The following is a 21,131-nucleotide window of genomic DNA, read 5'->3' as shown; positions in this document are numbered from 1 at the left end:
CCCCAGCTGTGAGACTGGTGTCTGGACCGAGGAAGCCATGATTCACGTCTGCACGGTGGTGGTGGGGGGGGGCCACGAGGGTGGAGAGGAAGGGCAGCAGCCCCAGTGGAGGCAGGGAGGGGTCAGGGCAGTGGCTCAGAGCCCAAGATACTTCATTTGGGCTGTCCAAGGAGAGAAGGGAAGAGTCTTCAAGGCAAAAGGAAGCAGGGTTCAGCGACAGTAAGCAATTCAAGTCAGAGTGATGAGAAGTGAGGCTGGTGAGAGCGGGGCCGTCCCGAAGGGCTCCCAGGCATGCTGCTGGGCTCTCGGGGCAGGGCCAGCCATCCTGCGCCAGACCTCTCAAAAAGCCTAAAGTCCCTCCAGAGGAGGGTGGGGGAAAAGAGGCTGAGAGAGAGCCCTGAACTGGCATTCGCGCCACTCCCAGCACACCCTGTGTTTCTTTAGTCAGACCCTTTCCTGCTCTCTGTAACAACGAAGTCATTTCTTCTTCCCTCTCCTAAAGCCTAGCACCCACCTCTCACAGAGGATGACCTTCTTTTCCATTTTGAGAAAACCAAAGCTATCAGATGAAAAGCCAGAATCCACAAGCCATGGCCCTTCCCTGCCATCACACAAGGAAGGGCCCATCTCTCCTAACCGAAGCCAGTCCTTCCCTGGATCCCACAGCCCTGACGCCTCCTCAGCCACAGTCTGACTGTCCCCTCCCTCTCCTGACTATCCGCTTTCACCTCTGCCTCCGCTGGGTCATTCCCACCAGCCTCCAGACGACCATCTTCCGCAAACTCCCCCCTTTCAACCACGGCCCTCCCTTCCCAAGTCCTCTTCACAACCAAGCCTCTCGAAGAGAAGTCTATACAGGCTATTTCCACTTTCTCACCCCTCTTCACTTCTCAACTCACTCCACTCAGGTATCTGGGCCCCTCAGTTCCTGCTCCACTGAGATCCACTCTTGTCAAGGCAGCTGGCCATTCCTCATCCTGACCTCACGTGAGCACCCCTTCCTTCTTAAGATGCCCCCTTCCTTGGCTTCCAAGCCACGGCCTGCTATCCCTCCTGTCTTCTCACTCCTGGGGGTTGCTCCTCCTCTTTTGCAGGATCCCCAAACGTTGGAGTTCCCCAGGTCCGAGGAGGACCGAGTCCAGGCTCTCTTCTCTTCCCTATCTACACTTTCTGCTACGAAACATCTTCTCTTGGGTGCCACCCAGGTATCTTAAACATAACACCTACAAAATCCACTTCCCTGCTTCCTCCTCGGAGCCTGCTCCCTCCACAGGCAGTACGCCGGCAACTACCCTGAAGCTCGAGCCAAAAAGCTGGGAGTCAGCCTTAAAATCTCCCTAACACTTACTGCATATTTCCACTCAACACAAAGTGCTTCTGATCCTAAGTCTAAAACGTATCTCAAATCCACCCACTTCTTACCTTTTCTACCACTCCTTAAGCCAAGCTACTATCGTATCATCTCCTGTCCTACTGTATAGGAGCCTAGCAGGTCCCCCTGCTTTCACTCCGATCCACGATCTCCACAGCAGCCAGAGTGAGCTTTTAAAATTGTCTCTCAGATCTTATAACCCTGCTTTAGATAAACTCCAAAATCCTTAACTTGGCCTAGCAGGCACACTGTGATGTGGCCCTCGCTGCCTATCCTGCCCTGCTCACCACCCTTTCAACCATCTTGGCCTTTTTTCAGTTCCTTGTCACTTTGCCGACATGTGCCTTTGCAGGTGCTGTTCCCTCTCTACCTAGAATAACCTTCTCCCATCCACACCCTTCTCTTTCAGTCTCCCTCCCCCACTTCATTTAGCTGACTCTACTCACCTAAGTCACCTTCTCAGAGGAAGCCTTCCCGGGCCCCCTAACCTAGAGCAGGTCCCCTGTCACACACTCTTACTCCCACGCTTGCACTTGGCACTTAAAATGTTCAGGAATTATCTACTTAAAAGCAGACACATGTATTTAATATTGGTCTCTCCCACTAGATTATGAACTCCACAGGGACAGAGCTGTGGCCTACTTCAACTTCATGGCTGCCCCAAGGTCTGGCGCCATCCCTGACTGTGAGAGAGCACTGTCGGTAAAGAGCTGATGAATGAATAAAAGGAGGGCAGGTGGAATGTAGTTGAGTCCAAGCAGGTCAGGGAAGGCCCCCTAGGAGCTGCAGGGAGTTGGGCCCCAGTGACAGTTCTGTCATTCACTTTTCCAGTCCTTACTGATTAGCTGTACACACACGGTGAGCGAGGAAGGGGCCGTGCTCTGCCCCTCCCAGGGACTGCAGCCTTAGCTAGCCCCCATCCATAGTCTGAGAGAAGAGGCAGCAGAAATCCCTACCTCATTGCCAGCACCTGGAAGAAATGTCTTCACTTTGATGGTCTTCCCTGGGGCAGGGAAGGGCGACTCCATGAGACTTCTCATGAAGGGATAGACCAAGGCGGCAGAGATCCCACGCCGGCGCTCCACCTCATCTAGGACCTGTGCCCAACCACCGGCAGCCCGAAGAGGAAGGGTGTCAGGACACTGCCCTTCCCTACCTCCTGGGCAGAGAAGAGGGCAGCCTGGCATCTGACCAGCCGGGGCCAAAAGCTAGGGGACAGGAGGACTGTCTCGCCAGCAGCTTTACACTCTAGCCTTCCTGCTTCCCTTGGCACTCAATGACTGCTCTGCTCACTAACTCATCCTTGCCTCACACCCAGGAGCTGGGCAAAGGAAACACCACTTGTAAGTCGGGTCCCTGGGCACTTGGCTTCCCCAGGTGGGCAGGGGGGGTCTCTGTCCCCAAGGACTCCGGCTCTGCCCATGGCCCAGGGTAGACTGCGACATTGGCAGACCATGTTGGTGCAGGAGCTGGGGAGATGCCAGCTGGCCAGATGGGGAGCCAGGCTTGGGAACAGGAAAGAGTCCCAGAGCTCCCTGTACTTGCTCTTGCATTCTCTTGCTCATGCCTGCTCGCTTGCTGGCTCATGCATACAGGTGGTTTTCTCATCTGAGCTGACTATAGATACTCCTGTGGGAGCTGTCAGCTGGGGAAAGGGGAGGGAAGTAAGCCAGAGCCCTCTTACCTTGGAAAACAAGCCGAAGCAGCCAAGGCGGCTGATGACACAGTATACCTCTGGCAACCGAGGCCCTTTCCCACTCGGCTGGGTCGGGATGAGGCGGAGGAGAGACAGACAGATACAGAGAAGGCACGATTACTACAACCGGCTCCTTTTCTGGGGAACTGAGGACTAAGGACTGATCTTCTAGTGGACGACTGCAAACCTCTTCTAAACCGCTACTCAACCAGGCCCCTAGAGGAAAGGCTGACACTCTTCCGGGGCAGGCTTCAGCCTCCACTGGGTCTTCCAGCCCAAGGTGCCAGACTCCTGCCGAGTTCCTCCCAGGAGGCCGCTGGCGAAGGAGGAAGCAGCCTGGCAAAAGCTAGATGGTGATTCGTGGATTTACATGGCAAAAGCTGGGAATCCAGAGGACACAATGGTCACGAGAGGGACCTGTGTACATTCCTCGGAGTAAGCCATGGAGTCCCCTGCCCCTCACAAGGGACATTCTGTAAAACATCCCCATTCTAGGTTCCCCTTGCCTCCCTTCCTCGATCCACCCCACTCTAGTAAGACAAATTGAACAGAGATAAGGGCGGCAAACTACTATTTATTGAATGTTTACCATATCTGAGGCCTGGGCTTGGTACTTTACAAAAAGCCTGTTAGAGATAGCACATGGGCACTATCATCTGCATTCTATAGATGAGTAAACTGAGTTACAAAAAGAATAACTCATTGCCCAAGGACATGCATCTAAAAGTCATGGAGCCAGGAGTCTGTTTTGGCCTCTGATTTGCTATCTCACCGCTAAAGCATGCTGCCTTCTGACAGGACAGAAGGGAAAGGGACGCAAAGACAGAGAACAGAAGTATGCTAGGAGAGGAGAACAAAGGAAAAGGGGGATTGAAAAGGTGAGTGACTGGAGATGTGCCCTGAGAGCTCTCCAGGCCTGGAGCCCCCAAATGCAGGTTGGGGTGACGCCACCGGAGTCTACATCTCCAGCAAGGGGCTGGCAGGGCTCTGTGGCTGCCTCTGGCTCAGAGGCCTGAGTGCCTGGCAAGGCCGAGTAGGGAGGGAGCACAGAGCAGGTGCTGGCCCCTCATGCAGGCTGCTAAGCAAATGCAGATGGGCCCATTTCAGTTTCCAAACCTGCTGGCCGAACGTCACAGATCTAAAGAGAAGGCAGAATCTGTTTTTGTCCATATTAGGCCTGAAACTCACTCCTCTCTCTTTCCCTCTCCCCCGCCTCCCCTAAAGCCCCAAGTGATTAAATCAAGTATGTGGGATTTGGGTTAGAATCATTGTGTCCAATCTGCAGGAATGCCGAGCTAGTGCCAGCCCCCTTGGCAGGGACCCAGCCCAGGCCCTCTCTGAGCACGCCAGGACAAACATGCTCTTCCCTGGGGGCAGCAGGCCCGCTGCAAAGGAGCAGCTCTGCTCCATCACTATTCCTGCAAAGGCAGCCTTCGGAATGCTCGTCTCCAGGCCCAGGTGAATCTGGGGCATGCTGGCCTCTGCTGGCTCCCCACCTGGCATCTGTACTGCTCCACATTCCCTTAGCCCTACTCACCGGGCATTCAATATCCAAATATCCCTTCTCCCCAGACTACCCTTTGGGGCGATCCAAGAGTATCAAAGAACTTAGAGTCAATCCTGGCTCTGTCTCTCACTGGCTGTGTGATCCTGGGCAAGTTATTCCCCCCGAGTCTTAATTTCTTAATCTATAGAAACTGACAGACATAGTACTACTTCATGAACTCTCCCCTAAGGATTAAAGAAGATGACATACTTAAAGCATCTAGCCTGGAACATAACAGGTCCTAAATAATAGTTTATTCCCTTTGTCTTCCCTTCTACATTCAAAGTCTGACCTCCTCTACTAGACTATCTAAAATTCCTTGAGGATTGGATGGGATTCATGTCTAACTCCTTTTTAGGTGCATTTAACATGTTGCCTGACCCTCAACAGGAGTATGGTATGTGTTTCAGAATGAATGAATGAATGGCCCAGAATCCTTCATCTGGGGTCCCTGCCTAGGATCCTTCTCATCTGTGCTTAGATTGGCATCTAGTGAGTCTTTGTCCCATTAAGGCATGAACCGTGAAACACTGCTGACACCCCAAACCAACAACATCCTAGTGAACTCCAGGGGAGAGTGCAACAGGACTCTCTCTTTACCTTACCTCCATCTGATTATTTCCCAGGACTAATGGGAAGGGAGACGGGGAAGGGCTTCTCTCTCTATAACATGGCCTATATTTTCAAAACCCTCCCTTTCCCCTGTGTTCAAGGCATCTCTCCCAGAATCCCATAGAAGGTACTGCTCTGTCCCTCCTCGGCCTCCAACACTACCAGACCACGGACAGGAGGCCTCCTCACGTCAGCGGGCCAGGTATGGGCATGAGGAAGGCTGTCCTCCACCCCTGTCCGATACACACACATAGCTGGGGTGATATGATCCTACACTCCAGCATCAGCAACCAGAGCCCAGGAGCCCAAGGGAAATGACGGAGAAGAAAAAGTATAGGAAAGTTAAAACCATAGGACAGCCCAGTAGGAGGTGATCCACTCTCTCCTCTTGTCGCAGTTTATCTTAGATCCTGGGGCCTGACCAGAGGAGTCACTGTGAGTCCCGCCATCCTAGGAGTGCCTCATCCGGGTGCCTGCGTGCGTGCGTGTGCGTGCGTGTGCGCGCGTGCATGTGTTGGGGGTGGCCTCGAGGAGCACACAAGGAAGCAGGACGTAGAATCCCACACAAGCCAGAGTTGAGGAAGGCGCACACACACATACTGTGCGGCCCAGTCCCCCCAGGGCTGCACGGCTCTACTCACCAGTAAGCGCCTGCAGTAGCCGAAGCGCCTGCTGCCGTCTTCCCCAGTCAGCATGAAAGAGAAGGTCTCACTGGAACGGGGAGGGGCCTGGCGTCAGGGAAGGTCAGAGGACCCAGGAAATAGCACCCCAGAAGAGGGAATGCCCTCCCAGGGAGGAGGTGAAGGGCCAGCTGGCGGTAAGAGCAGAGGCCAGGACGCCAGCATGTCCTGTGCAGTTGCCCCTGCTGTGGGAGTCACGGAGCCGATGCCCCCTTCCTGCCTCCGGCCAGACCGGGCCAGGCCTCACCTGCTGTACTCCGACACAGGGAGCCAGTCCTTGGCATCAGGGAAGCAAAACTGGGGGATGGCCTTGAGCCTCTCCTCTGCCTCCCGCATCTGCTTGGTGGGTCGGTCCAGCTGCAGGGAGAGGGATTTGGGGAGAGACAGATGAGAGAAGACATGGATCCTGGGGTGGAGGGGGGTGGCTGAGAAGCATCTCCTCCCCTAAGAGCTTTAGATGGCATCTGGCCAACTGGCATGCTTCTCAGCAATCCTGTCCCCATTCCCGATTCTTACAGAGAGGTCTGGGTGCGAGCTGAGACATCATTTATTCATTCAGTAGGTGCCAAATGAGTGCTTTCTATGTGGCACCTGGCACTGTGTCACGCGCTGGGGCTACTGATGTAAGACAAAGTGGGTAAGGTCCCTGTCCCTGCACATTCTGGTCAGGAGACTGAGACAATTGACAACGAAATCCCCAAGGGTGCCACAAAGGAAATAAAGAGGGCACTATGACAGAGAGAACTGGACAGGGGGAGGGACACTTTAGGTATCTGGAAAGATCTCCTGGAAGAGGTACTATCTGGGCAGAGAATGAGGAATGAAAAAGAGCCAGCCACCATGTGTAGAGCTGAAGAAAGAACATTCCAGGCTGAGGCAGAGAGCAAGGAGGCCAGGTTGGCTGGCTGGTGATGGACAGGGAAGGTGTGGTAAGAGGGAAGGTAGGTGGGGGGATGGAGAGTGACAGCTAATGGGGTACACAGTTTCTTTTTGGGGTGATAAACATGTTCCAGGGACACCTCAGTGGCTCAGTTGGTTAAGCGCTCGATTCTTGGTTTCAGCTCAGGTCATGATCTCGTGGTCGTGGGACTGAGCCCTTTGTCAGGCTCCAAGCTGGGCATGGAGTCTGCTTCATATTCTCTTCCCCTCTCCCTCTCCTTTCCCCTCTGCTCCCCCAACCCCGCTTGCTTGCACCCTCTCTCTCTAAAATAAATTCTTTTTAAAAAAATGTCCTAATATTGATTGTACAACTCTGAATATACTAAAAGTCATTGAATTGTATACTTTACTTTTTTTTAAATTTTTTTAAAATTTTATTTATTTATTTGTCAGACAGAGAGAGAGAGAGAGAGAGAGAGCACAAGCAGGCAGAGGGAGAAGCAGACTCCCTACTGAGCAGGGAGCCCGATGTGGGGCTCGGATCCCAGGACCCTGGGATCACGACCTGAGCTGAAGGCAGACGCTTAACCAACTGAGCCACCCAAGCATCCCAAATTATATACTTCAAATAGCTGAATTAAACAGTATGTGAATTAGGTCTCAATACAGTGGTTAAAAAGAGAGAAAGTATGAGAAGTACATGGAGTCCCTCCCGCAGGCCCCTTGCCATCCTTATAAGCAATTTGGGTTTTATTCTAGGCATACTGGGAGGTGTTCTCTGCGCCCTCATCCTCTGAACAAGCACGGGCCCAAACCCATGCCCCGGAAACCCTCTCTTCCCTGCTAGCTGGCAGGCACCATGCTCAGGGCTGTCGCAGCGAGGTGAGTGGCTATGGCAGGAACAGGATCTCTCCTGCCCCAGGGATGGGCCAGGCAGACAGAAGGTGCTAGAGGAGGGGTGGGATGGGGGAGAGATGGCCTCACCTTGGGAAACTGGTAGGAGACTTCAGGGAGGTAGGTGTTTCGAGATGGCTTCTTCTTGAGGGACACCACCACAAAGTACTCAAAAAGCTCCCGCTCCTGCCACTCGAGCAGTTCCAGCTCCAGAGTCCGATAGCTGGGTGCACGCTTCAGCATGGACTGGATGTGGACCAGGCGCTGCGTGTGGGCTGGGAGCAGGGTGTATGTCAGGGCTCAGGCAGGCTGGACCATCACAGACCCCACATCAGCCCCCTTCCACCCCAGTCTCAGGCTCTGCCTCTGTGGACCACCTCTAAGCGCAGAAGCCTGGCCTGACACCCTCTCGCAGCTGGGTCTGGGGCTGAAGTGGCAGGAGCAAAGTGTCTACGCCTGTGCAGAGGCTCTGCCCTGCCACAGGGAGCTGCTGCGCTGGGCCTTCTGGAGCTTCTGCAGGCTGGGCGGGGACTGACAGGACTGCCTAAGCCAGGCAAAACCCAGGCACCCACCTACCCCTGCCTAGTACCACACGAACCTCCATGAAGGCTTTGTCCTGGGTCCCTCTCAGAGTCCTTGGACTTGGACCCTTTGTCCCTGTCCCCAGCCCAAAGTCCATTTGCCCACTTGCCTGGGGGACCAGTGGAGGACGGAAGGAGGGAGCTAGCTCTCACATACTTTAACCATCCAGGAAAGTCTAGGCAGGTTTCCCAGTAGAGAAAGAACAGAGATTTATCCAAGGCTGCTGGAACGGGAAGTTTCCAAAACCTTTTCAGGGAGGTGTCAGTCCTCCTCTCTATGAATATGGGGCGTAAGTGGTCTCAGGGCCTCCAGAGGACCAGTTTCCTCAGGCTGGCACGATTCTTACAGCCAGAAGAGGTACTTGTAATCTTCTAAACCCACCTCTGACCCTCCAGATTTGCAGCATTTACCAGGCAAATCTAGCACCCAGTTCTTGTGGACAAGACCGTGGGGAAGTCCAGGTGAAGGGGGACGTCTGAGTTCAACCCTCCCAGGGCTGCCTTGCACGCAGTAGGAGGGGACTCCCCTACAGCTCTTAGCTCTGTTGGCTGCTATCCTGCCTGCCTCTTGCCTCTCCAAAGCAGGCCACCTGGGGACGTTGGAACTATATGTGCAGAGGAAGGGGGGTGACTCTACAGCCAGGGCTGGGAAGGGATTCCGTGCTCTCGGGGAGCCACGCCTCACCTTTGAACCTGTCGTCAGAGTCGCTCTCGCTCTCACTATTCTCATCTGGAAAAGTAACAGTAGGAGTGCACGCTTGCTGAGCCGCTGCCCCACAGCCAACGTTTCCTGCGCCCCCCTCCCAGCTCTTCTCACAAGGGATGGATCATACCTCTTCTGGGCCCCCCTGGGCCCAGGGTCCCTCTGAGCTCAAACCGCAGGTGCTAATCACTATACAAACCCCTATCCATCCAGTCCTGCTCTGGGGGAAGCTGCTGAAGGCCTGAGCTGGAGGCCGAGCCAGCAGAGAGGCCTACAGGCCTGGATCACAGGGCCTGCCTCCAGGACGCCAAGATTTGAAATGGGAAACAGACCACAGTTCTCAGTAAGTCTGGCCTTTCCTTTTGCCAGAAGCAGATTCCCACACCCACCTCCCTCATCAGGGCCTCACAGCCCAAAGCCTGAACTAACCCATCCCATGGTTTCCTTCCCTCTTTGGCCCTCCCCTTCTATGGGCCACTTCTTGGTAGGACTCTACCCTCCTAGAAGGCAGGAGGATCCTGGGATTGGCCCACAGAAGGGTAAACTAAAGCTAGATCATGCTCCTCCCTGTTCCTACTGCCCAAGGGCCCCAGACACCTGAACCAGCTCAGACGTCAAGGCCTACCTCTCAGTGATGCTGTCTCAATGCTGGACATTGACAGTTTTTTTAATCTCTTCTTTCCCCTCTTGGCATTATAGATGGAGTTAATTCTTTGGACAAGCTGGGTGAGAAAAGCAGGGAAGGTGAGATAACCTTAACATCAGCTGCCCCTATTTCCAAGAAGGCTGATTAGTAGCCCTTTCGTTCCCTCAAGGTGCAAGCTTTCTGCCCTCCCCATACTGGACCAGTACTGGTCTCCCTGCTGCACTGACCCCAAGTGCAGACGGGCCGGTAGCTCTCATCTCCCTCGTCCCCTAAGTGGTCTCCTGCCCCTACACAAGGATGTTAAACTTAGCTCCCCAGAGGAAGGAACTGTGATCAAACTACACAGGATGGGAGCTTCTGGGTCCCCAGAGTCAATGAACCAACGGAGACAAAGAGCTCCTCAGACGTAATAACAGGAACAAGGACTGGAGCCTTTCCCTCTAGGCTATAACCTGGGGCCACGACAGGAAGGAGCTAAATTCCCAATATACCCAAGCATTGTTTGCAGGCTAAAAATACCATTTGGCTAAATCCTGCCGCTTTGGGCTGGGGATTTGGGTCTGACTGCCTGTGTGTGCTGAAAACTCTCAATTCTGAGAGTCAGAGAAAGGAAGACTCAGGTTTGAGTCCTAGGTCCTTCAAAGCCTGGAAGTGTTTATGTGTGCACAGAGCTCTCCAAGTGCACACCCCACACTCACTAATGGGGAGTCTCCTAAAGGACTGGTTTCCGGTCACTGGAAGGCATGGAGTCCTCCTTGGGAGAGAGGCCTGCCTGTCCCTCCCCTAACGTCTGTGCACCCATGAATCACTTAATGCATCTTTGGTAATAAGACAGAGAATTAACCAGATGAAAAAGAAAGGCCAGTGCAAGGGTGCAGAATTTATTCAAGGAGAACTGAGGAAGCAGCCCCAGATTAGGGAAGGAGGGGAGGGAGAGAGCTGCCCACCTGCCCGCCCACCTGCCCAGCCAGCCCCAGGTGGCTCCCCTGGGGAGGCTACCTTAGGAATGCGGCGGGCCCTGCGGCTGGACAGCAGCTCGCTGGTGGTGCTGAGGCTGTCCTCGTTGAGGCTGGAGGGTGAAGACGGCAGGCTCAGCTGAGCCAGCAGCAGCATGTCGTCATGGCTGTGCCTCTTGGGTAATCGCGGCAGCCGGTGGCTCTTCCTCTCTGACCAGTGCCCACTGCGCAGGGACTGGCTGCTGGGTTTCAAGGAGAGCTGGCATGGGAGAGAAGATGGGGGAGAGGGGTTCAGCACAGATGCCTTGGCTGGCATCCCTGGCTCCCCCGAATCCCACCCTGGAATTTCCCTCTGCCTGGGTTTCTTCTCCTAAGACCTCAGCTGCTAATCAGCAGGTCAGGGCTAGATGAGATATGGGCTTCCATAAAGGAAGCTGAACCACCTCTGCCAGAAAAAAGAAAACAGAGGCTAAGAAAACTGGGCTCTCATCTGAGTGGAAAAGAGAAGGACAAGCGGGAATTCTGGGGGCTCCTCCTGAGCTTTGGGACAAGGCTTAGCCTTTACTCATTATTCAGCCTGCCTGATGGAGCTTGTCTCCCTCCCACAGCCCCTGATCCAGTCCTAAAAGGCTTCCTTAGCAGGGGCCATAATCCACATGGCAGCCTGGCCCCGCTCACCTCTTCCAGGCAGAACATAAGGGCTCTGGGCCCTCACTCCCAAAGCCTGGCAAGGTGGGCCTCACAGCCAGGTGGCTCCTTCACCGCAGCTGCCCCTCCCCAGCCCTGATCTACTCCCTCGGTCGAAACCAGCACCCTTCTGCACAGGCACCTTACTCTCTGCAGATCCTGCTCCCTGCTAGAAAGGCAGCACCCCTGCCAACTCGGCCCGCCTCCCACCCGCTGTCTGCATCTGGCATCGTCTCTCATCCCTCTTCAGCCAGTCCTCCTTCCTCCCGTCCCCCAGCATCCTCTTCCCACCCAATCCGGCTGGCCGCACAAATTCAGTGGAAGCCTGTTTGAATACAGCACATGAGAAAGGTGAATCTTTTATAAAAATGATTACATCATTCCAAAGCCAGAAGAAATCATTTCCATATTCTCCAGCCAATGTTATAAAATGTCTAGGTCCCTCCATTTGCAAAGAGAATTAGAGTTGCCTGGGTAGGTCCGAGAAAGCGCCTCCCTTCTCTTGCCTCCTGTCCACCCTGGACAAGGCCAGAATGAGCTCAAGTCTAACGGTCTCCTTTGACTCTCTTTTTTCTCATCCTGCCTTCTATCAGTCCATTCCTTGAATATTCAATCTTTTATTCCCTCCAATACGAGTAGCTCCAGGTCTGGTAGACACCTGTCTAGCTCTCCAAATCTGGTTCTTGGGCCTATGCCTGGCCCCCAAATGCCAGTACTGAGATTGTTTCTGCCAGAGCTGCCGAATACCAAGACTCCAACCAGGGCCCCGTCTTCCTGCTACCCACAGAAGGGGAGCAGGAACAATGATAGGACAGGAGGCAGCCGGGGCTCATGCCTCCGTGTTGCAGCACAGAGCTCGAGTAGTGAAGGGGAGAAAGGAGGGCAGGGTGCCCAGGGAGCACCTCTCGCTTGCCCACAAGGATTTCAACATGGCAGAAGTCCCTACATGCAGAGCTCTTTCCTGAGGTCACCTCCTTTGCCAAGCACTAGTGAGGGAAAGAGTGTGAGTGGAAGCGGGTCCACATCCTGGTAGGACAGGCCTCCACTGTGGCCCTTGTGCGGGCCCAAGTCGGGGCTGCCATTACCTGAGTGGGTGGGTTGTTGTACTTCCTGTCCTGAGGACCCCACATCCTGTGCAAAGAGTCCAAGGAGTTTTCAGACAGTTGCTGGGATTTTCGTCCTGCTCTTCGGCTCTTTAAGTCCACATCCTCATAAGGATTCTCCTTGGGCAGATCTCCTGCAGAGGGGGAAAAGTCAGAGACTGGGAGAAGGGAAGGAGGAAACACACTCACAAATAAACAAGCAGAATTCCTGTGAACCAAAGAGAATGGCTTCTGCCTGGCCCTTCAGCCCATGAGTCATACAGCTGCCCGTCTGCAGCGGGGAGGCTACAAACAGATCCCAGCTCCAAGTCCAGAAGCAAACCACCCACCCCAGTTCAGCTCAGCCTCGTCTGGCCTCTGCTTTATAAATTCAGAGATTGCACAAGACTGGTTCAGCTACCCCTGCCCGTGCCCAGCCAGAGGACAAAGCCAACACCAGGCTTCATTCCTTGCCTCCAGTCCTCCCACTGTGAAAGCCCCAGAGATGTACAGTTCAAGGTAGGAAAGGCTTTCAGAGGTCACACGGCTGTCCTGCTACCGATGCTCCCTGAGGACGCACTCTGGGGGCTGGGCACAGAGGAACACTACCGAACTACAAGGAGCAGGGGGCTGCCAGGCCTCCCTCTCACTTCCTATACTGTGCATCGACTCTCTCCAGGCAGCTCTGCCATCTGGTCCACAGGTAACCCCACACCAGAACAAGGCTGAGCCAAGTAGTGACAGCTCAGTCATTATCTGCTCCATGCACCGCTCTCACTACAGGGCCAGTCTGTTTCTTCCACCGCTGGCCTCGCAACAAGAGATGGTCTTCACTCCCCTTTTGGGACAAGCCCTCCTGCTGTGACACAGGGGAGATGTGAAAGGCCTGATAGCCATCTGCGCCAAAGAGGTGAGAGTGGGCAGTTTGGGCTTCTCAGGACTAATGGCTAAGAGCCCTGGAAGCAGGCACCGTACGGGCACTGCCAGCAAACCTCAGGGAGCAGAGAGCACAGTCCCTGCCCATGAAAGCATCTCCTTCCCAGAGCCCTACCTGCCCGCCCCTTTCCCCGCAACACAAACCTGGACTTCCCCACAGCCCAGAACATTGTACGCCGGGTCAGATCCGTGGGCACTGCGAGTGAGCGCGGCCCTCTGCTCCCCTTCCCTGGTCTTTCCATATCCTCCCTGCCACACGGATGCCCCTGTCTGGGGCTGGGGACCCAGCAACCGGTGACCAACATGTATATGCTACCCTCTACTAGGGGCGGCACACACGAAGAGAATAGGGCTCACTCCTCTTCTCTCTGTTCAGAGCAGGATGGAGCCTGGTGACCGCTGAGCCCTGCAGATGCCTGGATGTGTCTCACGCCCCAGAGGAGTTCAGATACTACTTCTCAGGGAGCAGGCAGAGGAAAGAGCTATAGGACTAGAAATAAGGCCACTGGGAGTGTAGGCTTTCCTAAGATGGGACACAGGAGAAAAACCAATCCTTAAATACTTACAGAATTCTCGATTTCCAAAGTCAAGATTCCCCCCAAACTGGGGGTATCTACTTATTACTACCATGGAAAACTACACTGAATTTAGGAAATGCCTTCACAGAGGTAGGGGGAGGGAGGAGGTGTGAAGGAAGGATTTCTGTCACAGCTAATCAAGCTGCCAGGGGAGCGACACAAATCCCTTGAAGGTCTAGGTCAAGAATGGGTCAAGATAGGATCTGGGACTGGATGAAGTGATTCCGAGCACCAAGCAGAGTCCAGGCCCCAGCAACTGAACAGACGTTTTCCTGTAACACAGCCATGCTATAAAGATGACTGGTCTCCATTCCAGAGTCCTGACTAAGCAGAGCCGGCCCAGCAACACTGCTCAAGAAGCCAAGCATCAAAACTGGCATCCAGCCTACCCCACTCTGGGCACTTAGAGAGGAGGCAGGAGAGACTCAGTACTTCCTGGTCCCTCTCCAATATATAACCTGTATTGATGAGGTGGGGGGGAGGGGGGGAGGCTGGGTCACGGACTCAAGAATGCCAGGACACAATCTTCCTGACCCTTGGGAAACAGGACCAGAGCATCACTGTTCAGATGGGGGCAGGAAGAACATTTATTCCAAGCTCATCAAATCCAAACTGCCTTGGGCTGGATGACCAGCCAGAGTACTTATCATCATCCCTGAACCAACAGGATGACCTTGTCTCAACTCCTTTAGATCAGAGTTTCTCCAAAGTACTGACATTTGGGGCTGGATGATTCTTGTTGTGGTAGACTCTCCTGTGCATTTGCAGGATGTTTAGCAGCAACCCTGGCTTCAATCCACTAGATGACAGTAGCATCCCCTCAGTTGTTAAGAACCAAAAATGTCTCCAGACACTGTCAAATGTCCCCTGAGCAGATGGACAAATGCATGCATGGATGGACTGGGGGGGAGAGAGGGAAGGATGGAAAGAAAGAGGGGAGGGGTGGGGAGGGAGGATGGGTGGATGGATGAAATTATCCCCCTGCCCTGTTAGGAACCACTGCTTTAGATAGATGTTTCTAAACTTCCTAATAGATTCTGACTGCCGTGACATAACTCCCCAGGCAAACTCTCTTTCCTCCATCCTTCCTTCCTTCCTTTCTTCTCCCTCCCTCCTTCCTTCTCTTCCTTCTTTCTTCCCCAGGAATCAGAGCTTTGAACAATGATACAAAAGCCAAAGCTCCAAGAAACAGATGTAGGAGACTGAGGCCCAGGGAAGTAATAGATGCACAACATTGAGGCACATCAGTGACAACCTGGGAGAAAACAGTTGGGAACACCAGGGTCTCACTACTAGTATTGCCTCTGGAAACAAAATTTCAGGAAAGCCTCAAAAGCCTGTTCCTCCTGTCTTCCCAGCCTTAACACCAGCCTCTTTCTTCTTCAGCAGTGTTTAAAATCCTCTCTGATAGAACCAGGCCACTCATCACTGCTCCAAGAAATGACTGCTGGCCGCAGCCCAAGCCCTGCCTCCCCAGCTTTAGCTGGGACCTCAAAGCCCTTGTTCACCTGCTACTCTCCATGTCCTAGATTGGTCCTGGCCACCGTTTTGGAGCTGTCTCATGGACGTACTTCCAGTCATCCTTCCAGGGAGTAAGGATGCTCAGGGGATGGGGATAATATGCAGAGACCAAGCAGGCCCCGAGGAGAACCACACCTGAACCTGCTGAGAGAAAATTAATCCCAAAGCAATGGCTCAGAGTCAGGAGAGGAGGAAGGCTGGGGAACAGGGCTCAGATCTTCCTTTGGGGGAACAGGACTACAGCAAGGCTGGAGCAGCCACAGCTGAGTGGAGAAACACGGTGAAGAGTTAGCAGGGGCGTGGATGGGAGACAGGAAGCCTAGCAGACCACCATACTGTCACCTGCATTCCCACCCACACAGATTCCTCGAGGGCGATCCGCACTGACTGCCTGAGGAGAGGAGAGGGAGAAGAGGTAGGCCCTCTTCCCCAGAAGCCTGGCTCTGAGCAGCCCCATCTTATCAAGCCCAGCTGGGGGAAGCCAGAGGTCTCAACCCTTCCCAGCTTTGCTGATGAGATATGGAACAAGGGCATCGCCAAGAATTTCTGCTTTGCACTCTTTTAAAGGGGCTTGTCAGAGCCCAAACTTATCACACTGATCCTCTTGAAAGAAGAAAGCAGCCCCACCCAGCCCTGTCCCATTCCTCCCCACAGCTCCTTTGGTCATTAACCACACACACCAAACAGCACTCACTCACACACACACAACTAGAAGAACCAGTTAGGAAAGAGGTGTGTAAGTGCACAGACACTGAGAATTTCTCTCAACAGAATCCTAAGCTTCCTGACCACACCCTGCCTAGGGCCCTGGGTCTGTAGCTTCCCTGTCAAAACCTCTCCTGGTTCCAACCAGCTGTTTCTCCTGGTGCTCAGCCTCTTCCCCTCCTTCACACAGTGGAGAAAGGGCCAGGGTAAAGGCCCAACTCCCTCCTTCCTCCGCCAACACACAGCACATCAGATGGGGAGCTCTAAAGGGCCAACTGTTACCCACCCTCCAAGCCTGGACACCTTTCTCTAACTGCCCAGGCACCGTTCCCCTGGGCTGCACCTCTGGGCTGCAGCCTCAATGTTGTTAGGTACTCTCTGTTCCTTACTACTTTCCAGCCTGGGGACAAATGAGAGAAGATGACAGAGAGAGCAGAAGCTCAAAAAGCTTTGCACTCAGGCTGACTGGCCCTGTCCCCAGCTCCCATCCCACTCAAGTTCCTGGAAACTCTCCCTCAGCCCCAACTAGCTGATGGGAGTGGGAATCTCTGCAGGAATGCAGTCCAGGCTCCCTGGTCAGGCGCCGAGGCCACTCCACATAACTCCCTAACAAGCTGCTTCCTTGGGTGCATTTTTAAGTGTCAGGCTCAGAATGCAAACGATTATAAGGCTTTGTGGAATAGCAGCATCTTCCAGGGGCAGATGTCAAATTCAACAGGCGAAAATTAACAGCCCTAGGAAGTAACAAGGCAGTAACTTTATTTTTGAACCCCTCTATTGCAAATCAGCAGGATAAACCTCAGCCTGTCTCGGAATATCCCACCCCAGGTCCCCAGGCGTCATGCCTGATGTGGGTGGGAGGCCAACAAATTCCCCAAGGCCCCTCATTCAAGTCCACTGCTCATAGAAAAGACATGTTAGTTTCTGGGCCAACTGATCCTCAACCTCTAACCGACCAGAAACTCCAATCCAATCAGTTGGTCCCCAAGATGGAGATTTAACATGGGTGCTCCCTGCCCCCCACAGCCCTATTATCACACACCCAAAACAAAGCTTTGTCTGTCCCTATGCAAGCAAGGCAGCAGAAGAGTTGGTTAATCCAAACAGAACCAGAAATGACCTTAACCTCACAGAACACAGGCTGGGCCAAGAACAGAAGAGAAGGCTCCTGGGAAGTCTCAGGCACTGGTCAATCCCAGGCAAAAGTGAAACCGACATTCAGAGTTCAGCAACAAGGGCCCCCGTGAAGCCTCTGGGGGGTCCAAATTCTTGGGCCTGTCTCCAGGGAAGGAGAAAAGGATAGATCAACCAGAATCTAAGAGAAAGAGATATTCTCTCTTATATTTCCCTCTAGCCTCCCTTGTCTAGAAATTTAGCCAGTGCTATTGTGGGGGATACAAAGGAGGAAGCTGTGTCCAGGGCAGTGAACTAACTACAGATGCTGAACAGCCCCACACCCCCAAGGCTGAAGCAAAACCCAGGTGCCTGGGTCACTCCCTGCCCTTCTTCCAACACCCTCCTGAGTACTCCACTCCTCCCCTTATCTGCACAATGCTCCAAATCCACAAGCTAGGTGAGTAGCAAAGGAACACGCCCCCACTGCAGCTTCATCCCATCCTAGCCCTTACCCCTAGCTCTAGCTCATCTGTTCAGGAAGCAGCTACGCTGCTCCAGGATTTCCTTCCCTCCTTGTGCAGCATCCCAATGTGGCAAAAAGACCCCTCTGCTGAGTCTGGAGACTGAGACCCAGACACCCTTGCCTCTCTCCTCCTCTTCTCTCTAACCTGACTGAAGAAAGCCCAGAGAACAGCTCTGTTGCCCAGGACAGCGCCCCCCAAATTCTCATCTTCCCCTGCTCCACCAGACACAGTCCCCAAACAAGCCCAAACAGAGCCTAGGATCATGGAACTCTGGACAGGGAGAAATGGTTAAAGCATCTCTTTCTCTTATTTCAGTTCAGTTGATGCAAAAACATGCATCTCCTCACCTGAAATCCCTGGACAGCCCAGACGGGCTGCAAAGCCTTGTCAGAGAAGAGGATCACAGAGTGGGCAGAGACCACCGTGCTGGGGGAGGGGGCTAAGAACGAGAGCCTCCGCTGCCCACTGCAGCAGCTGCACTGGGTGCTCCCAAGGGCCCCGGGCAGCAAGAACACATTCCGATTTCTTCTCAACTAGAGGAAACAGGAATGTACCCTGCAACGGGAGTGGGGAGGAAGATGGGGTTGTGCCTCTGATCCCCACAGCTCTTGACCTCAACTCTGGGGACCGTGTATACAAAGCTTTTTCCCAGTGTTAAGGGAAAGGCCTCCCTCCCTAAATCCTTTTGCTGTTCTAGGGATCCCACTCCTACAGTCTTCCTATTATGACCTAATTTTGGATGGCTATATACTACGCACTCCATTCCTGGGGAAGCAGTGCCTTTGTGGATCCAAGGACTCTGCTATTTCCCCAGAAATGCCAGCCCAGCAAGTTGTAAGGAAAAAACGATGAAACTGATGGCTCAAATCAAATGAGGGAATAGATGACCTCCTCTTCCGAAGATTCCCTAGTCTTAGGAGAATCTGGAGGATTCTCCACTAGGGCCACTTCTCTCTCTAATGTGTTAACTAAGACTACAGTCTCCAGCCTCAAGTCCTAACACAGAGATGAGACAGAACCAGAGATGAGAGAGGAGGGGTCAAGTGCAGAAGCACACTGCTTCTCTTCTCTTGAATGATCTACACTCACACACAGCACATTACTTGAACAAAACTGAAGCACCCACTGAAGAGAATGAGGCCAGAATTAAAATGAAAGCCCAAAATAAACCCAACCCACCCCATTCTGTTGGTTTTTCGTTGACCCTGAAACACAGGTTTGCCAACACCAAGTCTTCCCAGTTGAAGGACAATTCTCCATGGTACCTTATCTTTCTGACTTTTGAGCAAGAGGAATGAACCATCCAGATTACCGTTTCAAAAATGTATAGCAAACAACCTCAGAAGACAGAGAGGAGAGTGTCTCCCTGGAGGGCAGAGGCAGATTTGTTTCCTGACCAGAATAAAGATAACATCTCTTTGTGGGGCAAAAGTTGGGCACGTTTGCTAGCCATCCCCTGAAAAGATTGGGGTTCCTTAAGCTTAGAGTTCCTCAGCTGGGACACAGACCCACTGTGCGTACAGTCTCTACCTGGACCTCCTCCACATTGCCTCATGGGGCCTGGGAGCAAGGGGAACCCACGTTAACACGGAGCTCATGCTTCCTGCTGTGCCATGAGCAATAAAGTCCTTTGTCTTTGATCCAAGAGTCTTGTGTCTTCTATCAGCATCTGTGAATCTGGGGAGGGCTAAACTTGTTTGCAAGCAGAGTAAAATCTCAGATGCTTTCTTTTTTTTTTTTTTTAAGATTTTATTTATTTATTTGACACAGAGAGACACAGCGAGAGAGTGAACACGAGCAGGGGGAGTGGGAGAGGGAGAAGCAGGCCTCCTGCGGAGCAGGAAGCCCGATGCGGGGCTCGATGCGGGCCTCGATCCCAGGACCTGGGGGTCATGACCTGAGCTGAAGGCAGACACTTAATGACTGAGCCACCCAGGCGCCCCTCAGATGCTTTCTTGACACCACTTACTTTAAGGGAAAGTAGGAGACAGATACTAAGGACCAGGCACTGTGCTAGGTACTCTGATAAACATTTTATCTCATTGAATCCTAACAATAATCCCTTGAAGTATTATTACTATTATCATTATCATTGTTAACATCATAACATCATCATCATCACTTTGTAAGAGAAGACAGAGGTCTGAGAAAAGTGATTGCCTAAGGACACACAACTAAGGAAGGACATACAGCTAAGGAAGCCTTGTGAAAATAAAAAAAAAGGATGATGTGTGGTTTTCCCCTTTTTGTGCTCCCAGAAACCCTTTGGGTTTCAGTTCATTCAAGGTTAGGCTTTAATTTCTCAGCTGCTCAGTCTTTGCTAAGCTGCTTCCTCTGGTGCCCATTTTCTTGAGAAGTTCCAGAAGCTGGGCCAGGTCTGCCCACAGTGAATGAAGTGGAACCTGGGAGTGTCCCTCCTGTTCCTGCTCTGCAGCCCCCAGAGACAAGCCAGCCCACCACCTCTGCCATAGCTTACCCACAATATCTTCATAGGCATTCTCTTCTAAAGTGCTTTTGGATCCAAACTTGGGTTGGCTCTCAGTACCATTCTCAGTTGGAGAAGAGGGGTACAGGGACTGGAGACTGGATGCATCCTCAAACTCAAAGGATTTTCTGTAGATAACAAGAGCATGAGTCATTCCAGCAAAACTAGATTCCGACTGCCTTGTTGGGGGAATGGCCATGGGCAACAGCAAAGTCCAGAGGTCCTCCTCACCAACCAGCTACCAAGCAACGCATCAAGATGGATCAAAACTTACCACTCAAATGAGGAGAGAACGGTCTGAGAGGCCCAGACTGGGTGCCTGCAAATAATACCTGTAACAACTCCCACAGCTAAGAAGGGTGTCATGTGTCAGATACTCTATCAAATGCCTTGCATGTGAACCTCATTTATCTTCACAATGCTGCTATGAGCTATTGTGCCATTTTATGAATGAGGAGGTGGAGGCTCAGGGAGATGAAATGACAAGAGGCAGGACTCACCCAGGTTGTCTGGCTCCAGGGTCTAAGCTTTGACCTGGGCCTCCAAGTCCTGGAGCATGTCATCCTTGAGAAGCACCTGCCAGTACCACAAGAATAGAGTACTTGTTCTGCCTCTGGAGTCTCCATCACACCTGCACCATAGCAAGGGCCCCTGATCTGAACAGGTGGTAAGGACGCAACAGTGGACGGGTGGTGCCCAGGGCTGTTTGGGGGTCAGGGAAGCAGTTGGTGGTAGGTGGGGTGTTGGAAGAGGAAGGGCTGAGACTTCCAAACAAACCACACTGCTTCTGAGGTGGAAGCAGGAGGGCAATTTGTAGTCAGAAGCTACTTCCAAGAACCAGTTTCCCTTCAGCTAGTCACCTGCTCCTTCCCACCCCGCAAATGGCCATCCCCTCTACTGCAGAATTTTTAAACCACAGCTTGTTAGCTCCT

General features: G+C 53.0%; 1 protein-coding gene across 3 annotated transcripts in view; it reads right to left on the bottom strand.

Moving 5' to 3' along the window:
* DENND2B (DENN domain containing 2B) overlaps positions 1-21,131 on the bottom strand; it is a 146,626-nt gene that overhangs the window by 12,066 nt on the left and 113,429 nt on the right. For all 3 annotated transcript variants that reach the window (XM_032427015.1, XM_032427014.1, XM_032427016.1), the window contains 10 exons: positions 20,191-20,327; positions 12,338-12,489; positions 10,609-10,824; positions 9,589-9,685; positions 8,946-8,990; positions 7,770-7,954; positions 6,154-6,263; positions 5,868-5,937; positions 3,057-3,134; positions 2,329-2,469 (listed from right to left, as the gene is read on the bottom strand). In XM_032427015.1, coding sequence (XP_032282906.1) covers positions 2,329-2,469; positions 3,057-3,134; positions 5,868-5,937; positions 6,154-6,263; positions 7,770-7,954; positions 8,946-8,990; positions 9,589-9,685; positions 10,609-10,824; positions 12,338-12,489; positions 20,191-20,327 — 1,231 coding nt within the window. The remainder of the gene's footprint in view (positions 1-2,328; positions 2,470-3,056; positions 3,135-5,867; positions 5,938-6,153; positions 6,264-7,769; positions 7,955-8,945; positions 8,991-9,588; positions 9,686-10,608; positions 10,825-12,337; positions 12,490-20,190; positions 20,328-21,131) is intronic.

This window comes from Phoca vitulina, unplaced genomic scaffold (genome assembly GCF_004348235.1).
Source record: "Phoca vitulina isolate PV1807 unplaced genomic scaffold, GSC_HSeal_1.0 scaffold36, whole genome shotgun sequence".
Classification (NCBI taxonomy): Eukaryota; Metazoa; Chordata; class Mammalia; order Carnivora; family Phocidae; genus Phoca; species Phoca vitulina.
The sequence above is the reverse complement of the archived record's forward strand: the minus strand, read 5'-3'. Positions and strand labels throughout refer to the sequence as shown.